At 40.4% G+C, this 19,304-nt stretch overlaps 1 protein-coding gene across 21 annotated transcripts in view; it reads left to right on the top strand.

The window, feature by feature from the left end:
- Positions 1 to 19,304, top strand: part of EPB41L2 (erythrocyte membrane protein band 4.1 like 2) — a 219,777-nt gene that overhangs the window by 159,914 nt on the left and 40,559 nt on the right. For all 21 annotated transcript variants that reach the window (XR_007462857.1, XR_007462856.1, XM_049654356.1 and 18 more), the window contains 4 exons: positions 2,782 to 2,934; positions 3,446 to 3,543; positions 11,760 to 11,932; positions 17,263 to 17,435. Coding sequence is in view for 19 of the 21 variants with exons in the window: in XM_049654356.1 (XP_049510313.1) it covers positions 2,782 to 2,934; positions 3,446 to 3,543; positions 11,760 to 11,932; positions 17,263 to 17,435 (597 nt within the window). In the remaining 2 variants the exon portion in view is untranslated. The remainder of the gene's footprint in view (positions 1 to 2,781; positions 2,935 to 3,445; positions 3,544 to 11,759; positions 11,933 to 17,262; positions 17,436 to 19,304) is intronic.

The raw sequence follows: 19,304 nt of genomic DNA, 5'->3' as shown, positions 1-19,304 counted from the left end.
TTCAGCCAGGTCACGATCTCGCGGTCCGTGAGTTCGAGCCCCGCGTCGGGCTCTGGGCTGATGGCTCGGAGCCCGGAGCCTGTTTCCGATTCTGTGTCTCCCTCTCTCTCTGCCCCTCCCCCGTTCATGCTCTGTCTCTCTCTGTCCCAAAAAAAAAAAAAAAAAAGAAACCAATTCTTAGATGGCAGTACTACAAGGTTTCACAGTTCTCGTTTTCAAAATTGTACCTTAGAAAAGTAAAAAAGTTGTGGGTCTGTTTAAGCATAGTTTCTGTTCTTGGTGTGTGATTAGAAGCAGATTGCTTTTTGAAAAAATTCAGACTAACATCTCTTCATCCTGTTTGTCATCTGATACACTCCAATGATATTTGATAAGGAAGATGTTTGTCGGTTGTTGCAAAGAAAGTCTGTAGCAATTTAAAAGAACTTTTCATCAAAGTTTCATCTTTGATTGTCTTGATCATATTTAAGTACGTCTTTAAAAATTTTTTACTAAGAGCTTTTCATGGCACACTGCTATTAGGACGAGTTGAAGAGCATTGAATGGAAGTACTCTTGACTCGCAGGTACAGGGGAACCCCAAGATTAGTGTGATAGCTCTGAGCTCTTACCAGCCGCTCTCCCAACTCCTCTGGGTCTGAAGGGGTGAGGGCAGAGAGTGGTTGCCAGAACCCAGAAGGAGAGATCTGTGTGTGGAGAACACTGTCTTCAAGGGAGCCACAATTGTCACAAGGACACCTTGCTGAACTCCCTTCCCTCTTTTCTCTTCTCTCTCTCATCTTCTGCAAGAACTTTCCAAGACTGAACCCATTTAGAAGTCCGAGGGCATGGGATCCCTATTGCCACCCATATGTGGCAGCTTCCTCAGGGGGAGTGAATAAGGGACAGAAGATGCTCCTTTTTTATTAGTTTATTTTTCTGACTTAGTTGCTGAATGGCAGAAGTCAAATATGGAGGACCAAGGCATGCTTTTTCTCTTTCACTTGTTAGTCTTCATCTGTAATTTGTATTCACACAGATACTGAGAATTCTGAAGCAATGTGTGCAACAACTGAAAATGAACCGATTTACTTGGTTCCAGATTGTGTTTATTCTTTTTTTTTAAATTTTTTTTTTCCAACGTTTTTTATTTATTTTTGGGACAGAGAGAGACAGAGCATGAACGGGGGAGGGGCAGAGAGAGAGGGAGACACAGAATCGGAAACAGGCTCCGGGCTCCGAGCCATCAGCCCAGAGCCTGACGCGGGGCTCGAACTCACGGATCGCGAGATCGTGACCTGGCTGAAGTGGGACGCTTAACCGACTGCGCCACCCAGGCGCCCCTGTGTTTATTCTTAAATCCGATAAAATAGCTCCAGTGTCCTGCCTAAAGATTGCTTCAGACTAGAGATGACTTTGTTCAGTGTTTCAAGTCTGCGTTGCCTCCTTACTTGTGGTGAGAACATACTGTCTTGGGCAGCCTTCCGGCTTGCTCCTGTAGCCATGGCCAGTGATGTTTCTGGAAAACAACATTTCTGTCTGGTGCCAAGTTGCTTGGGCACCTGTGCCGGATTCATCCCAGCTTTTTTTCTCTGTTCCTAGAGAGAATTGGGGCTGCCAGATTTGGGTGAATAAAGCACCCTATAGATTAAATTTTTTAAACCTGCTGGGATTGTCTAATGTCATTTTACCTGTACATATGAGTTATTCAAGTGTGGCAGCAGAGAAAGCAATTGGCATCAGTGACTTAGTACTATACTTCTATTTTTAAAAAAGTAATACGACTTGTTCTAGATGATTCAGTAACAAGGTAGTCGAAATGTTGCATTCTCATTGAATTGAGACTTAGATTAAATATGGTGTTTGTTTCAGCAGGCTTGGTGAGAATTTGTTCCATATCATAAGTGATTTCTGAAAATATGAATGTCTCTGAATAATGTTTTCAATTTTATATGTCGTGAATGCGATCCAGTTCTTCCCTTGAAAGTCAGTGATCTGTGTATTTTGAGTATTGGGTCCTCAATATTACTTGAAATGTGAGGAGACACTATGTCACTTTTATCTGTAAATTTATTTGGTTTTTAAAAATCCTTTAGGCTTGTGATTATTGTAAATTGTCATCTATTCCAAGTTAAAATGCTGGGGAGGGAAAACAGTTTGCGTAAATTCAAGACTAGTTTGCAGTCCATTGAAATGCCAGCCATGGGAATGCTATAACGGGGACTGGATGTCAGCACTCTGAGTTATTGAAAAATTACTCGGAAGAATTCAGAGATTCAAAGAGAAATTTTCTGTGAGGGATTGGTGTTTTGCCAAATAGAGGCGTAATTTTAACAGCCATTAGTTAGCATAGCCCATCTGAAATAAATTTGCCTAAAGTAAAATGTCTGAATGCACCTTAAGGTGGGCTGACAGGGTGTCCCCAAGGATTGGGATAGCCTCCAGGAAAACCCTGTCTCTTCAGGATGTCTAAATTGAGCTCTCTTTCCCTTTTTCCCCAGCAGCTCTTGCAGGCAAGCTTGGGAACACAGAAATTATGCCTTTTGGAGAATATTGTGTCCTGTAGTCAGGTGGCTATAACTCTTTGACAAATCGAATTTTGATCCTAGGAGATAAGAGATTGAAGATGTGTTGCGTGCCCTAATGTTTCTATTAACTCACGTACTGTCACTGATATTTAAATACCAACCTGTTACATTGGCGTTCCGGGTCATGGTTTAAGGGGGTGGGGGGAGATGATGAGCTTCCTGACCCATGAAACTTTGAAAGCTCTAACCACGGTCAAATGGCTTCTACTTGGCAGGACTCGGAAGGCGTGGACATCAAGCTGGGTGTGTGCGCTAACGGGCTTCTCATTTACAAAGACAGACTGAGAATCAATCGTTTTGCTTGGCCGAAAATCTTGAAAATTTCCTATAAGCGCAGTAACTTCTACATTAAAGTTAGGCCAGCAGAGGTAAGCAGTGTCACGTAGGCCTGGGCATATCTAAACAGCTTCGGTCAGTGTTCTTCTTTATGGCTGTCAGCTGACTTCATTTTTTCCCCAGTGAATTTTAATAAAATGCACTATTCCTTATTTTTTCATGGCAAAAAAGGTCAGAGTTCTTAATCAACCTGCATGTATATCCATGTTGCTAAAAAGGTAAGAGCCACACCTTTAACAGAAAAGAGAAAGTTTTAAGTGCTTGCTACATAGTGGGGGCCCGTTTTGTTGTTGTTGAATCAACTGATAAGGTGGTAGGGTGAGTTGTGGACATTGGTTAAAGTCAGCAGTTGTACTTGGTTTTCACAGAAACTAGTATTGAGTTCTATGAAGAATCCATTTTGTATAATCATACTGGATATACATACTAGTATCTCCTTTCTTCAAGAAGAGTTACCCCTCACGGAAACATCTGAATTCATGATTTCAGTAGCTTCTAACCAACTCCTTTATCTTACTGATTTACCTTATTGATTTATTCTAGCTCGAACAATTTGAGAGCACCATCGGATTCAAACTGCCAAACCATCGGGCAGCAAAAAGGCTATGGAAAGTGTGCGTGGAACATCATACTTTCTACAGGTAATTTTAATGATACAGCTTAGACTTAATGAGAACAGCTATTGGTACCCTGTACGTATTAAGTGGTGGTTGTGGATACAGGGGCAGATGAGGCAACACCCTATTTTATGATTCTTTGCTTCTCCTCGGTGCCAGATCTCCTTGGCCGTGCCTCGTTATCACTCACAGCTGGTCTGCTTCTACAGTGGTCCCGGACTCCACTTTCTGACTACAAATGCCTTCCCTTCTAGAAGCGCATTCTTCAAACCCAACTGCCATTCTCTTGCCAGCATCGTTCACCATTGGCTTCATTTTGTTGTTCTTACCAGCTCTCTCCTGTTTAATTTCTTTCCCCAGCCAGCCAAAACCCTGGGGTCTGTCCCTTTGCTACTTTGTCGGGAGGTTCTAACCACTTGCCTTTTGTGCCCATCAGCCTGCTGGTCTCTGTGTCTCGACCTCCCCACTTCTATACCAGTGCTGTAGAGCTCTGCCTTAAACAGCACAGCTGTCCCGGTGGACGCACTCGCTTTTTGTAAGGGAAAATTGCACAACTCCAGATTAGTGCCTTTACAGATAGATTATTTCTTGTGTCAGCCGGACCCTCAGAGCTACCAGGCAGTGCTTTTACCTCCTTTCCTGTTAAAATATTCCTGGTCTTCTGGAGCCCCTGGGAATCCCAGCCTCTCTGCTCAGATGACCTCTGCTGGGTGGGGCACTGATTGTAGAAGCTGTAGTCATGAGCATTCTCGGTTTCCTGTACCGTTTTTCAAAACTCTTCAGCCCCAGATTATGTAGCATTCCCCTCTTCTTCTTGTTCATTCTTCCCTTCCTGTTCTGTCTCAAGGGAAAAAATAGTCATTCCCTATGGAAGTCTTGATCCTTCATTTGATTCCTCACATAGGATCGTGCTTTGTATGTTATGTATGTCAAAGGTACGAATGCCTTTGACTTCCTCTTTGGCCGGCAAACGTGTCCACATCGTGTTCCTTTAAAAACCAACACAAACGGACAAGTGAGAAAACCAGATCTCCTTAGACCCCCTAACTGTCTTTAGCTTGGGTCCCATCTCCTTTGTACTTCTTCAAGGGCGTATTTCTACATTACTCTTCTTCTTTTTTTTTTTTTAATGTTTATTTTTGAGAGTGCATAAGCAGGGAAGGGACAGAGAGGGGCGAACAGAGGATCTGATGAAGGCTCTGCACTGACAGCAGAGAGCTTGACACGGGGCTCAAACTCACGAACCGTGAGATCATGACCTGAGCCGAAGTCTGACACTTAACTGACTGAGTCACCCAGGCGCCCCTCTATGTTACTCTTCTTAGCAAGGAGCACTTTGTTGATCATTTTTTCCCCATTTCCTCCGTCCTGTTCCTGCAGTCTATAGAGCTACGTGTCTAGACCCTTCATCTTTACAGTTTTTGCTTTGGGCTCTTGCTTTGCTACCACATACTGGGTGTGTGACTGTGGGTAAGTTACCACCTTTCTGAGTCTCCCTTTCATCATCTGTGTGCTGGTAATGATAGTCCCTACCTTATAGGGTTGCTTTGAAAAGCCTGTGAGAAAAAACACATGGAACACATGTAGAACTACTTCTGGTATGTAATAACGTTTATCATCATCATACCCATCATTATCATCCTTATTCTTGGTTTGGTACCACAGTGTGCTGTTTTTAAGGTGAATTATTAGGTGGTACAAGTGACTCTTTCCGGTTAAATAGAGCAGTCTTGACAACAGATATGTTGTCAAACAGACTCGTTTTAGAGAAATGTAACTCCTAAAATATACTTGAATCCATCTGACACAGTTACACTGGTCACATAAATCTTTGAAAAGCTTATAATTCCTCCTGGTAGCCATGGCACATTTCTACTCCAGACAACCGGAGTCTGCCTCAAATAAAACTAGTAGATGATATTAATGAGCTAAATGACACAGTCAAGGCAGGACACATAGCAGGCTTCCCTGTCAGGTAATGATAATGGAAACAGTAATTGTCTCAGAAACGACACGTGCTGCGTTCATTGAGCAAATATTGTTGTCAGACACAGAACCACTTGCTTTACATTGTACCGTGTCATTTATTCCTCACCCCCAGGGAGAAAGTGGCTCAGAGCTGGGTGCCCAGTAAGGAGCATGGGGCCAAGCACCTGCACAGAGCTGGGGACCTGGCTCTGTGATTCTAGAGCCCACACTGGTCACCTCTATGCTGGTCCTTCCTCTGGTATTCTTCTTTTTTATTTATTTTTAATTTTGTTAAATGTTTGTTTATTTTTGAGAGAACGAGTGCCCAAGGGAGGGGCCGAGAGGGAGGGGGACAGAGGATCCGAAGCAGATTCTGGGCTGACAGTGGAGAGCCCAACATGGGGCTCGAACTCATGAACTGTGAGATCATGGTTCAAAGTCAGACACTTAACCCACTTGAGCCATCCAGGCTCCCCCCTCTCTGGTATCCTTGCAGCAGGCGTTTCTGAGGTGTCTGTCAGCTGTGCGACGCCTCAGGTCCCTCCCTCCATTTTTGCTAACATACCACGACTCTGGTTTAAAAGTAGACCAGTTTGCACCTGCAGACTTTGGAGATAATGGTTGACAAAAGCATTTTTATATCTTTAAACTTATGTAACTTTGCTTACACATGATAGGAAGCAATGTATCTAAAACAGGGCAAATCATAATTTGCCTATAGAGTGCCTCGAATCAAATCTGGATTTTGTTCTGTTTAAGTTTATCACAAAAGATGCCAATGATTTCTTTACAAAACTAAACTGGCTTCAGATTGAAGCCATTAAAAAAGCCAGATCTTTCTATTGATTGATAGCCACTCAGCCAGACTAATGTTAGTAGCACAAGAACATGATAAAAAGTCGCTATTCCTCCTTGAGTGTTTGATAGAGCCTGTCTCTGTTCTAAGTGCTTTACATAGATTAATTCTTTTAATATGTGCATTGTTGTAATCTTCACTTTACACTCAGAAAAGCTGAGAAACAGAAGTTAAGAAACATGACTGTGTCCCTGTAGACAGTCACGGGTGGAGATGGAAGTCCGAGCCAAGCCCTGTGGCTCTCAGTGCCCATAAGTGTTCCCACTCTGCTGTACTTCCTGGTTGTGTTTACAGTGGACATGTTTCCTTCTTTTTTTTTTTTTTTTTAATTTTTTTTTTTCCCAACTTTTTTTTATTTATTTTTGGGACAGAGAGAGACAGAGCATGAACGGGGGAGGGGCAGAGAGAGAGGGAGACACAGAATCGGAAGCAGGCTCCAGGCAGGCTCCGAGCCATCAGCCCAGAGCCCGACGAGGGGCTCGAACTCACGGACCGCGAGATCGTGACCTGGCTGAAGTCGGACGCTTAACCGACTGCGCCACCCAGGCGCCCCATGTTTCCTTCTTTTTTTTGTTTTGTTTTTTTGTTTTTTTTTTTCCCCTCAGTGCTTTGTGGTGGTGGTGGTGGTGGTGGTGGCGGCGGCGTGTAAACAGGATTAACACGAGGTTCTTGCAGCTTGGCATTAAACTCTCATTTAAACTTGGGATTGTAGATCCAGACTAATTCCAAGTGAATTAGTGTCATCAGCCGCTTCATAGAGAGCTTTGTTATTAACGGTATGATTAACTTCAGTTAAGTGATGTGTGTGGGTTTGTCTTAAAATTTCCTTTATTTTTCATGGGTGAAAAAACCAATAATACCTGACTTGTAATGGGATTTTTTATAAAATTGTTACCATGCTTCTTGAGCAGTAAAGTATGTGAAAGCTAATTTCTTTTGTGATGTGTCATTAGGTCATCTTGCTCAGGACCTTTAAAGCTATAGGATAATTAGTTCCTTGCTTATGGCTTTTAAATTCCCAAAAGTGAAATGATGTCTTATAGTGATTTATTTAAATTCAAGTTAGTTAACATATGACGCCCAGTGCTCATCCCAACAAGTGCCCTCCTTGATCCCTGTCACCCATTTAGCCCATCCCCCCACCCACCGCCCCTCCCGTAACCCACAGTCTGTTCTTTGTATTTAAGAGTCTCTTATGGTATGCCGCCCTCTCTGTTTGTATCTTGTTTTCCCTTCCCTTTTGATGTTATTTTTATGAAGGTGGGGTCTGAGGTAGTAAATAAAAGTAATATCAAAAGGAAATAATTGTTAAGCGATCTTGAAATATTTTGCTTGGCCTACGTTTCCGTAGAAAATTTATTTGCATTGCCGTTGACTTAAGTCACCAAAAATGTTCTTTTAGAAAAAGCTAGTAAATGTCTATGTTCAGTCCATTTTTGTCTTGATATTTGTTTCTATTTAATTGCAGCTTCATTACTTAAGGATTTCTTTGTTATCAGAAAATTAATCTGTAAGCTAATACTTTGTGTATTTGGTCACCGGTGCCACTTGGGCAGGGAAGTGTTTTATCTCAAGTTGAAATAAATAAAATAATACTTTAGTTAATGACTTTCCTGATTTTACATTGGTACACATATCTGTTTTTAAAATGTTTGCCTTGTATATCTTGAATTATTTCTTTAAGTATTTTTTTACAAAATGCGTTAAGTGGATAATTATTCTGATATGCATTTAAATGGGAACCAATCATCTATTATTACCTTAAAGAAAAACAAATTAGACCAAAGAAAGAAATACGGTTGTATAGAATTCTCCTCACCTGGACTTAGATATTTAGCTGGTAACATATCCCAGTCTATATAAAAAAAATTAATGTTTATTTTTGAGAGAAAGAGACAGAGAGACAGAGAGACAGACGGGGGGGGGGGGGGGGGAGGGAGGAGCAGAGAGAGAGGGAGACACAGAATCAAAAGCAGCTCTAGGCTCCGAGCTGTCAGCACACTGACAAGGGGCTCGAACTGACGAACCGCAAAATTATGACCTGAGCCAAAGTTAGATGTTTAACTGACTGAGCCACCCAGCAACCCCCCACCCCCCCGCCGCCCCTAGTGTATATAAATGAGAGCCCACTTTCGTAACTGGGGAAAAAATAAAACAATGTCATTTTACAAAGCATTTTTTGTAGCAGTGGGATTGTTTTATGTTTATGAAACTAAGACTGAAATATTAATCAGTAGTTCTCTCAGTGTGTCAGAAGTTCTAGAACTTATAGCCCAACTTCCCTCCTCCAATATCCTGGCATAAGAGAATTCAAGTTATTCTTAAATGCTGTGACTGTGTAATACTAAGAAAGAGAATTCTGAAAAATGGATAGACAGACATGTCTTTGGATTTTCTGGCTACTTAAATTCAGGTGCCCTCTAGGAAATGGTGACAGTGGGATTCTGTCTCGTGATCTGGTCTGTATTTATTGAGCATCTGCTCTATATGGGACCTAGCACAGATCCTGTGTGAAGTTATATAAAATAAACTAATAACCCAGAAAGTCAGAAAACACTGATGGAAGTTTTCTTAATTTTCTTTAAAATTGTTTTCTGAAGACTGAAGTCTCTTGATCTTCTTTCTTTGTGAGTTCAGTTAATTTTATAGGAGAGGAAAATGAAATCTTTAAAAAGATCTCTTTATAAAAAAAAAAAAATCTCTTTATGTATCCTGTACGATTTTTCATAATTCACACAAGCAGGTATCCTGTTTCTAGTTTCAATTTTTTTTTTTTTTAATTTTAGAAGGGTTTAACAGTGTTTGATAAGCACCACTGGGCCTAAAGGGGTGTCACCTCTGCTGGGGGTGGGGAGCAGTGACTGGAACTGGAAATGGGAGATCCCAGTAAATCCCTGTGTGAGGCTCCTCATTCTAGGAAGATGTGGCCTTTGGTTGAGAGATGCCATTCACTGAGGTGAGCCTACAGATGGGTGCCAGGTGCCTCCAGCCTCACTCTTCTCTTTATCTCCTGTCTTTTTTTTTTTTTAAATCTACTTCATTGGGTAAGATACCTTCACATGAGATCTATCCTTTTCACCTTCACGTGTACGATGGGTTATTGACTGTGGGCACAGTGCTGTGCAGATCTCTAGAGCTTTTTCATCTTCACTGAAACTTCATGCCCAGTGACTGGTAACTCCCCATTTCGCTCTCCTTGCAGCCCCCAGTAGCCACCAGTCCAGTCTGAATCTATGAATTTGGCTGTTCTGGGTACCTGGTGGAAGTGGAATCATGCAGTCCTTGTCTTTCTGTATCTGACCTTTTCACTTATGCATAACGTCCTCAAGGCCCATCCATGTTGTTGTGTATTGTGTGCAGAATTTCCTTTTTTTTTTTTTTTTTTTTCTTTCGTAAGGCTGAATAGCATTCCCCTCTATGTAGATACCACATTTTCCTTACCCATTCACCTGCCAGTGGATATTTAGGTTTTTACCACATCTTTGCTATTGTGAATAGTGCTGAAATGAACATGGGAATACTACTAATTTCTCTTCAAAATCTTGATTTGAGGTTATTTTTGATAAATACCCAGAAGCAGGATTAGTTGGGTCATGTGGTAATTCTATTTTTAGAATTTTGAGGAACTTCCATCTCACGTTTCATAACTTCTGCCCCATTTTGCATTCCCACCAACAATGTGCAAAGGTCCCAGTTTCTCCACATCCTTGCCAATACTTGTTGTTTTTAGTTTAAAAATTGGGGTGAGGTGGGTAGTTTCTTTTGGGTCACCAATGCATATTTCCCCTTTGAAGTATTCTTTAGAAATACTGCTTTTTTCCTCTGGTTGCTCTTCCATTAACTATAGAGTGTACTTCATGAATAAATGATAAAGAGGTGATTTAGCCATCTTGTTTTTCAAGGATGAATATTTCTTACTGTGGTGATGAGCTTGCTAGTGACCCTTTTTTTCTATAGATCATTGCTTTCTTACAGAGTGTTCTTCGATCCCTATTTAACTGGATTGCTAGGTAGGGAAACCCTGTCATAGCTCATCGGGAGATAGCGCATCGCAAGTGACCACATTTCTCACCTGCTTCTATGATTCATGATCAGGAGGCTGAGATATTTAATTCCTCAGCTGTTAGAGAAAAAGAATAGAGAGAACAAATAAGAATTCTGGTCTATATTTATAGTATTTCAGAATTCTAATTTATGAATATACAACTTTTCCCAAAGTACAGGTTGAGGCACTGGCCCTCATCAGAGTGTATCCTTAGCAGCAGCATTGGTGTCTCCTTTGAAAATCTATTGGCCGAAGGTGGAAGTTTTTAAGAAACTCATTTGCTACCTTATGTGAATAGATTAACACCACGACAGCCAGAGTGTCCTGGCTCTTCTCTTCTCAATTTAATTCTGAGATATAGTTTTTCTGGGTTAATGTCAGTGAGAATCCTGTGTTGATGGAGAATCGCCTCTTGTGTTATTACAAGTAGCTTTACCTTGCTTGAATCTCTCTTTGTTGCTTTTAAGCAGAAGATGATGTCTTAAAAATTTTTTTTTTTTTGCGTAGAAGTTCTAAAAATACTTGAAATGTATTTTTAAGTATTTAAAAATCTTAAAAATTTAAGAAATCACTCTTTGGAGAATGAAAGGAAAAATTTTATGGAGCTCATATTCTGGAATTATCAACTAAAGTCTTCTCATTTAATAAATGGTATAAGAGTGCTAAGATTATTTTTTTAAGACGTTTTGCCAACTCTTGATTAGACCATGAAAGTGAGACCATTCCAGTTGTCTGCCAGACAAGACTGACTTATTTACTAAAAACGTACTTTTGCATAAGTCTGGGAGTATTTGACATCAAGAAAATTTGACTTCATTCGTTACAAATCCAGGGTTTAAACAATGAAATTGTGCTGGTAAGAAAGGATATAAGTCATTTCTACAGATCTACTGTGTGTGATGTTCTTCATGGGAAAGCATCACTTGATGGAATGGATTCCTGAGTTGGATGTTCTTTCCCATGGGAAATAGACATAAATATTGAGAATTACTAATGGTAATGGATCGCCTCTTGGCACTTATAACTCGGAGCAAGAATTCAGACATATGTGTTTATATAAATGATTTAAGCTAATACAAATAAATATCCTTTGATATACACTGAGAACAGCTGCTCTTTTGCTCAGGTTGAGGAAAATACATTATTCATGAATACACGAATGTGGATTTAGTCATCTTAATCACTATCCTAAAGCTCTGTATGTAGGAGGGTTTATAAATGATGTTCTTTTTCATTAGAAAGTTTAGGCAGCTTTTTGTTGTGTAGATTGAGGAATCTTAGTAAAATGAGATAAAATGTAAACTTCTGTCATCTTTTTAAAAAAGAAAATTCATAAAGTCTCCTTTTTGTTTCTTTTGTTTCCCCCTACAGGCTTGTGTCTCCAGAGCAGCCACCAAAGGCCAAGTTCCTGACCCTGGGGTCCAAATTCCGCTACAGCGGCCGCACCCAAGCCCAGACCCGCCAGGCAAGCACCCTCATTGACAGGCCAGCGCCACACTTTGAGCGTACCTCTAGCAAACGGGTCTCCAGGAGTCTAGATGGAGGTAAACACATTTGTGATAGTTTGTATTCCGTTAATCTTTCTCTGATCCAGTGGGATCAGAAAGTGTTGATCTAGTTAATGAGGTCCTCAGAAATGTCCTGGAAGGATAGCTATTTTCTCTGAGTAAATAAAATAATATTTCTTATATTCACAAGAAGAGTTTTATAGTGTTTTCATGCTGTCATTCTGAACCTAATTTTCTTTGTACTGTCAGTGCACACAAATATTAAGAATCATCATGGGTAAGATGTTGGACAAATACATGGTTACTGATCTGACTTAATTATGATGTGTTATATGTGTCTTAATTTCTTGAACTTGTTAATTAATGGCAAAAGTGGAATTTGAAAGGGTTTGGTATGCTAACATAGGAACCTTATTTAAAGGAACTTTAAAATATTCTGATTTTATGAGTTAAAAACTCTTACTAAAGCTTACCAAACTTCTTAGCGTATGAGAAAGCAACTACCACTTCCAAGGATTAATTTAAATGTAGTGTTTTAACAAAAAAGAAAGGAAATACAGTATAATCGTTAGTTCTTTCAGCGAAGTGGGGGGAGGTTATGTATAAATTTGTATATTTTTTGTTAGAATTCTTATTAGCTACAGGTTTGCAGTTTTATATATTTTATGTATGGAAATAAATTGACATTCCTTCCCTTCATATATGTATTCTATTAACCTAATTTTGGGTAAATAGTCGGTTTTCTATAAAAGAGCTGAAAGAGACAGAGAGAGTCCCAAGCAGGCCCCATGCTGCCAGCATGGAGCCCGATGCAGGGCTTGAACCCACGAACTGTGAGATCAAGACCCAAGCTGAAATCAAGAGATGGATGCTCGACTGAGCCACCCAGGTGCCCCTTTTATGTTAGGATGAATGTTTTATAAAGAACTTCATTTTACTTTTTGCCTAGAAGAAACCAATTGATGTGGGTGACTTTCTCCCAGAAAGTAGTTTTCCAACATTTTTTGGTTGATTAATCTCAAAACCTATGTAAAAATAGTAATAGTAAATTTAAAATTTTGTTTTATTACTGGGGCGCCTGGGTGATTCAGTCGGTTAAGAGTCCAACTTCGGCTCAGATCATGATCTGGCGGTTTGTGAGTTCGAGCCCCACATCAGGCCCTGTGTTGACAGCTTGGAGCCTGGAGCCTGCTTCAGATTCTGTGTCTCCCTCTCTCTCTACCCCTACCCCACTCTCTCTTTCTCTCTCTCTCTCTTTCTCTCTCTCTCTGTCTCTCTCAAAAATAAATAAACATTAAAAAGAAATGTGTTTTACTGCTGTTGATCATAGAAAACCTTTCTTATTACATTTTTCTGACATATGAACTAGAGCAACTTTTATTTTAAGTAGCTGAAACAGATCTGCTAATAGATAAAAATGCTTTTTCATATGTATACTTGCTAAGTTTTTTTTTAATCTAGTTGATCTAACAATGTCACATCAATTTCAGATATACAATATAGTGATTCCCCACAAATGTAGCTACTATCTGTCACTATAGAAAGCTATCACAGTATCATTGACTGTATTTTGTATTCTGTACCTTTTATCACCATGACTTATTCTATAACCGGAATCCTGTCTGTGTCTCCCACTCCCCTCCACCCTTTTTTCCCCATCCCCTGACCCACTTCTCTCTGGCAGCCATCCATTCTCAGAATTTATAGGTCTGGTTCTAAAAATGCTCTCTCCTAAATGGATTGACACCCCTTGGCCTTGATCTACTTTTCCCAGAATAAACTTGGAGAACAGATCCAGGCAGACATACAGAGATACTTCCAAGGATTTGTTGTTGGTGGGCATTTGTCTATGTAGTTATTCAATCTTGATTCTGGAGAATCTCCCATATAGTTTCAAGACTACAAATAGGCAAGGGGGTCATAAACTGTGGTTCAAATAACTATCCGTATTTCCAAATGTAGTGATTTAAATTTATTGAGATTTTGATGTGTGATAGCTGTCCGTGTATCTTTTAGCTCGTCAACAACTGAACGCTTTTTTTCAAGTAAATGTGACAAATGTGCCTGCTCGTGGAACTATTTCACAAGCCTTGCCCCTTGCCACAGAGAATTTGTATAAGTGCTGAATAACCTATAATCAGTGTTGGTTAATGCCCTGAGAGAAGTCATTCCCCTTTCTGGAATACTGTCTGTTTCAGCCTTTGTTTTAAACTGTGAGACTTTATAACTCTTATATTGCAGATTTTAGAGTTAAGAAAGAGCAGTGAACCACTGTTTTGAGATCTATAAACTGTGCTCAAGGAAGCCCACCATCTTGTGTGAGCAGTTAGTGCAGAGGGTTATAGTAGGTCTGTATCTGAAAACAATGATTTGTACAAGTAAGAGCAGCAAACATGCACAGTGATCCATTATTTTTCCTTTTGTGTTTTGGACACTGTCATTCATCAGATGGGCAAGTGATCAAAAGGATTATTGTGTTATTGTGAAAAATAGAAGGCTTTTCATGCCAGTACATGACGAGCCAGTGAACTATTTGGTTAGGGCTTTTGGTCTCCCCTTTTCCCTCCCAAAGCAAAGCTAGGCCATAACCTGGTACTGAGCTTTCTTTTTGCCACCACTCCCCGTCAGTACACCTTTTATCTGCTGTTGTTGACCTGCGTTGTATTTTCTTTTTCCTACTTAGTTTTTAAGTCAGGCTAGACTAGTTTAGGTACATAAATATTTCTCACTTGAAGTTTTGACAGATTGAAATAAATCGTCCAGTGATTACATACAAGCTAAAAATCAACATGATGTCTAAGGTCAAGCATTAAAATAAAACTCTAAAACTTTTTTAGAACAGTGTGATTCCGAGATTGGAAAATCAAGCCAAAAAGGAGGCAAGTCAGTCATTTAAGAGAACAACCAAGATGCATGTGAGAGTGAGGGAAACAACGACTTCCTGAAAATGGGGAATATAATAAGCAGGACACTACCTTGGATTGGGTCATGGGAGAAGAAGGCCCATCTGGCGAAGACCCATTTGGGTTGAGACGTGAAGGATGAGGGGGAGCTAGCCAGGAGTAGAGCAGTAAAGCATTCCAGGTAGCAGGAGCATCAGGGCTGAAGGTTATAAGATTAGGGAGAGCTTAATACAGTCCAGGAACAGAAGGAAGGCTAGTTAGAGCTTTAGTAAATGAGGGGAGAGAGAGGCTGCAAACAGTTCATGCAAGGCCTCGCAGGCCATGGAGAAGAATATGGTTTTGATTCTAGTGCTACTGAAGGGTGTGTGTGTGTGTGCATTACATACATGTGTGTGCAGTTCTGCAGGCATGTAAGTGCACCGTGTTACTCCCTACCCCCGCCCCCCACCACATGATGTTACCTCTTTAAAAAAATCACTTAGTGCAATGTCGAGAATGATTGATAGGACAAGAGAGGAAGAGGCAGACTGGTTAGGAATACTCCAGGTGAGAGCACTAGTGATCTTGTCTTGGGTGAGAGTAGGCCAGTTAGCCATTTGGCACCATAAGCTCAGTGCCTGGGGCCTACAGGCTCCTCAGGATTCTACAAGTGTTTGAGACCTAAAAAGTTATTTTGCTTCAAAATGCAAAAACAACACAAACAACCCACCCCCCTGCATAGTGAAATTAATAAATTTTTATTTTTTTAATGTTTTAATTTATTTTGAGAGAGACCGTATGCGAGCACAGGAAGGGCAGAGAGAGCAGGAGAGAGAGAGAATCCCAAGCAGGCTCCGTGCTGTTAGCAAGGAGCCTGACACAGGGCTCATCCCATGAACCATGAGATCATGACCTGAGTTGAAATCATGAGTCGGATGCTTAACCAACTGAGCCGCCCAGGCACCCTGAAATTAATGTCTTTAAAAGCATGCAAAATATTTTTTCCAGTTTCATTATGTAACTTTCATATTCATTAAAATTTCCATGTCATTACATCTAAAACCATTTCTAGGTCAGTTTCCCATTTTGCAATAATTTCTGAGTGTGTGTATTGGGTGCTTAGAAATCATAAGTTAAAAGAGCTACTCATAGCCTGTATTTTCTGAGGGAAAATTACTGAAGTCTTTTGAAAAGTTAAAAAAAAGAAAATAATTATACTTAATGTAAGATTTGGTGTGGGCTTTCAAAAGTGTGAGTCCTTAAGGGCTGTCAAAGTCTTAAAAGTGACCTGGTTAGTAAAATAGGAGGAGGGAGAACTGGCCACATTTAAATTCAGTTGGACTTGATGGTCGTAAGGGATAAAGGCAGAGACTTCAAGGTTTGTGGCTTGGGTAACTGGGTACAAGTATAAGTGTGGTATCTGGTGAAAAAGGCAAGGCTAGGGAAGGTGCAAGGTTTGGACAGGGCACATGAAGGGTGTGGGCCAAGACATTTCTTGTGATACACAGATTACAGGTGCTTGATGCCTCCCCAGTTCAATATGGTGGATCACACCCATTGCCCTCCAAGAGCTTGCAGCCTAAAGGCCTCATGTTTACTGCCCTTTTCTGGGGCATAGAACCAATGCAAACCTCACCATGTCAGTGAAGCACTTTTCATACAGGTGAAATAACCTCAGTGGGTGGGGCTTGGGGAAAAAGCTACAGATGGGTAGAGGCTTTGTCGCTGCTACTCACTTGCATTTGTTGAAATGTGATGCCGTCTTGGGTTGACCCTGCCATATGGCAGAAATTTCAGCACAATATATGTCCCTGCTCGTGTGCAGGAGGAATGAAGGAAAAGCACACGAGGGCCAGGTTTGCTGAGGCAGGGGGTTGGATTGGATTTATTGTAGGTCAAATTGAGGCATTCAGGAGGGAGGTTAGAAAAATGAAAACTATTAAAAATAAGCACAGAGGTTAATTTGTAAAATGGACTTTTGCTGTCTTGTCATAATTTTGAATGATACACAAATTAACGCTTCCTTTATGGAAGAATTCTGAAAACATAATTTGAAGCAAATCATTTCAATCTCTAGATAATTGTTTGTTGCAATAAATAGATTTAGAAATAAGTTTAGGAAAGATCAAAGAGGCCTTAGAGAATTAAAATATTCCTCACTTTGGGATTTTGACACAGTGCCCAACTCTGTCTCACCTGGTCTTAGAGCTCCTCCTACTGGCCAATTCCATGATCAGACTCAAGCCTTCCAAAGTCTGATTGGAGAGCCTGGTGTAGTTTCATGGGTAAAAATTCAGAATATGTTTAGAATTTGGTAAAAATTTAAAAATGAATTTGATATGTTGGAATTTTCAGAGCTCAAGCAATGTTCCTGTTCCTGTTAATGTCTACATGCTGCCTGTTCATCTGTGTAAGAGGGGGCAATTCCATAAACTTTGAGCATTTCAGTGTCCTAAAGTATTCCAAATGGTCTTTCTTCACTAGCTCCAGTTGGTGTTGTTGATGAAAGTCTTATGAAGGATTTTCCTGGCCCTGCTGGGGAGGTTTCAGCATATGGCCCCGGAGCTGTCAGCACCGCCATGGTACAGGATGGGGATGGCAGAAGGGACCTCAGGAGCCCGACTAAAGTCCCACATGTGCAATTCGTTGAAGGAAAGGTATGGTAAATTAGTAGAACATGTGATTTTAAATGTGTACTTAGACTAGAGGCTGTTACATTTGTTGTTTCAGAACTCAGGTATCGTTTAAAATTAGTCTATGTATGTTCTCTGCTGATAAAAGTTCCCCATTTTCAGGCACATGTAGGCTCCTGCTGGTCTGAACAGTCTCTCTAGCGTTTTTCTGATTGTTGTTCAAAGCAAAATATCTCAATGTAATTTATATTGGTGCAAGCAAGTAATTTAGTGGCCTAGTATTTGTGACTGTCTTCACAATCATCCTATTTAGTTAAATCCCTAAATTATAAAAGCTGTGGTGATCTGAAATGTATATTTGTTTGTAAATTTGAAAGCGTAACCTGTGTTGGGTATTTTAATTACGCTGAGTTGAATTTTTTTTTTGAAATGAACAAAGAAGGTCTTTATGAAAAATGTTATTTTTCATTCATCTCTAGCTGATGATGAAGAAATTCTTAAGCAAAGGGTGACTGGTGAATAGTGAATGAGAAAGTGGTGTGTTGGGGCACACTCCGTAGGGAGTGGAGAAGTAGCCTGTGTTGTGTTTTCAAATTTGTCACTATTTTATGATCCCTTCTTCCCTTGGGCACGTGAAGTCTCTTAGGGGTTGATTTGAAGAGGCTTTGAGTTCATCAGATCTCTTTTCTGTGTCTACACAAAGCAACTTTTTTATAGAGAACATTGGAAGTGAACACGAAAAGGAAATTCTGCTATCGATTTTATAATGCTTTCTAAATTTTAACTTTTGAAAATGTTAATGACCTGCAACATAAATGTAAAAAGAACCTACTAGTAGCTGCCAGTGGCTCAGGAATTCCTGCGCTGACCACCTGTCTACATAGAGCAGGGTTCGGGGACCATGTGAGCCCTAATGCCCCCAAGGAGCACCGTGCCATCATGTCCCCCGAATACCTGTGTTAAAGTACTTGTGACTGTCATACCAAAAAAATTATTTGGTTGAAAGTCATTCAGTTAAAAATAACAAGTTCTGACCAACAAAATATCCTTCAACTAATGTAAAGTTGTCGGAATCTTTTAGGATTATGCTAATGAGGCACCCAGGAGAGTGACTGCTTACATCTGAAACCAAAGAGCTCAGGGATTCAGAGTCTCAGTACCCTTTTGCCTACTTAATTTGATGCACATAGTTATTTTTAAAAAGTTACTTTAAATTCCAAAGGAAATTCTGCTTATGTTCAACAAATGACGAGGTGCGCTGGTCTTTTTGCCAGTGCTTTGAAGCATTGATTTAAATGCAACCAGATTTAAAAGTAAGAATGTTATTTGAGTTTCATTGGATCTCTTTGCAACCAGTCAGAGAATAATAATGAAATCGGTCTATACCTATAAATTTTATGTGATAAAAGTAGTCCAGTTTTTCTCTTAAAAGTGGATCATGTAATTCATGTTCTAGCTCTGCTGTGTTGATAACAATCCCTAATTCAGAGTACAAGTTTTCACTAACTACCCATTTCTTCTTTTTCTCTCTTGCCTCTGTTTCTCCTTTGAACATATCCATTGTGTTCATTTCTCAATTCCATCATGGGTTTGCTCCTGAGAATAGCCTGTTTCCATATGCCCACCTTCACCACTCATTTGCTGTGTTTCATCTCTTTCCCCAAACCTGTTGCCAGTCCCCGAAATGGACTTGCTTTCAGACATTTCGGAGGAAGACCCCTTTGGGGAGGCCGACGAGGTCACACTCGACAGCTTAGAGCTCCCTTCCACAGATGAACTGTCAGAGCAGGGGGACTGTGAAGTGCCCACCCTCGATTCTGTCTTGGCTCCTGTTGCAGCCCCCCCTCAGCCTGACTGTCCTCCCACCCGTGAGAAGCCTCTAAAAGAGGCTGA

This window comes from Panthera uncia (assembly GCF_023721935.1).
Source record: "Panthera uncia isolate 11264 chromosome B2 unlocalized genomic scaffold, Puncia_PCG_1.0 HiC_scaffold_24, whole genome shotgun sequence".
NCBI classification, from domain to species: Eukaryota; Metazoa; Chordata; class Mammalia; order Carnivora; family Felidae; genus Panthera; species Panthera uncia.
Note: the sequence above shows the minus strand (reverse complement) of the source record. Positions and strands in the feature narration are given on the sequence as shown.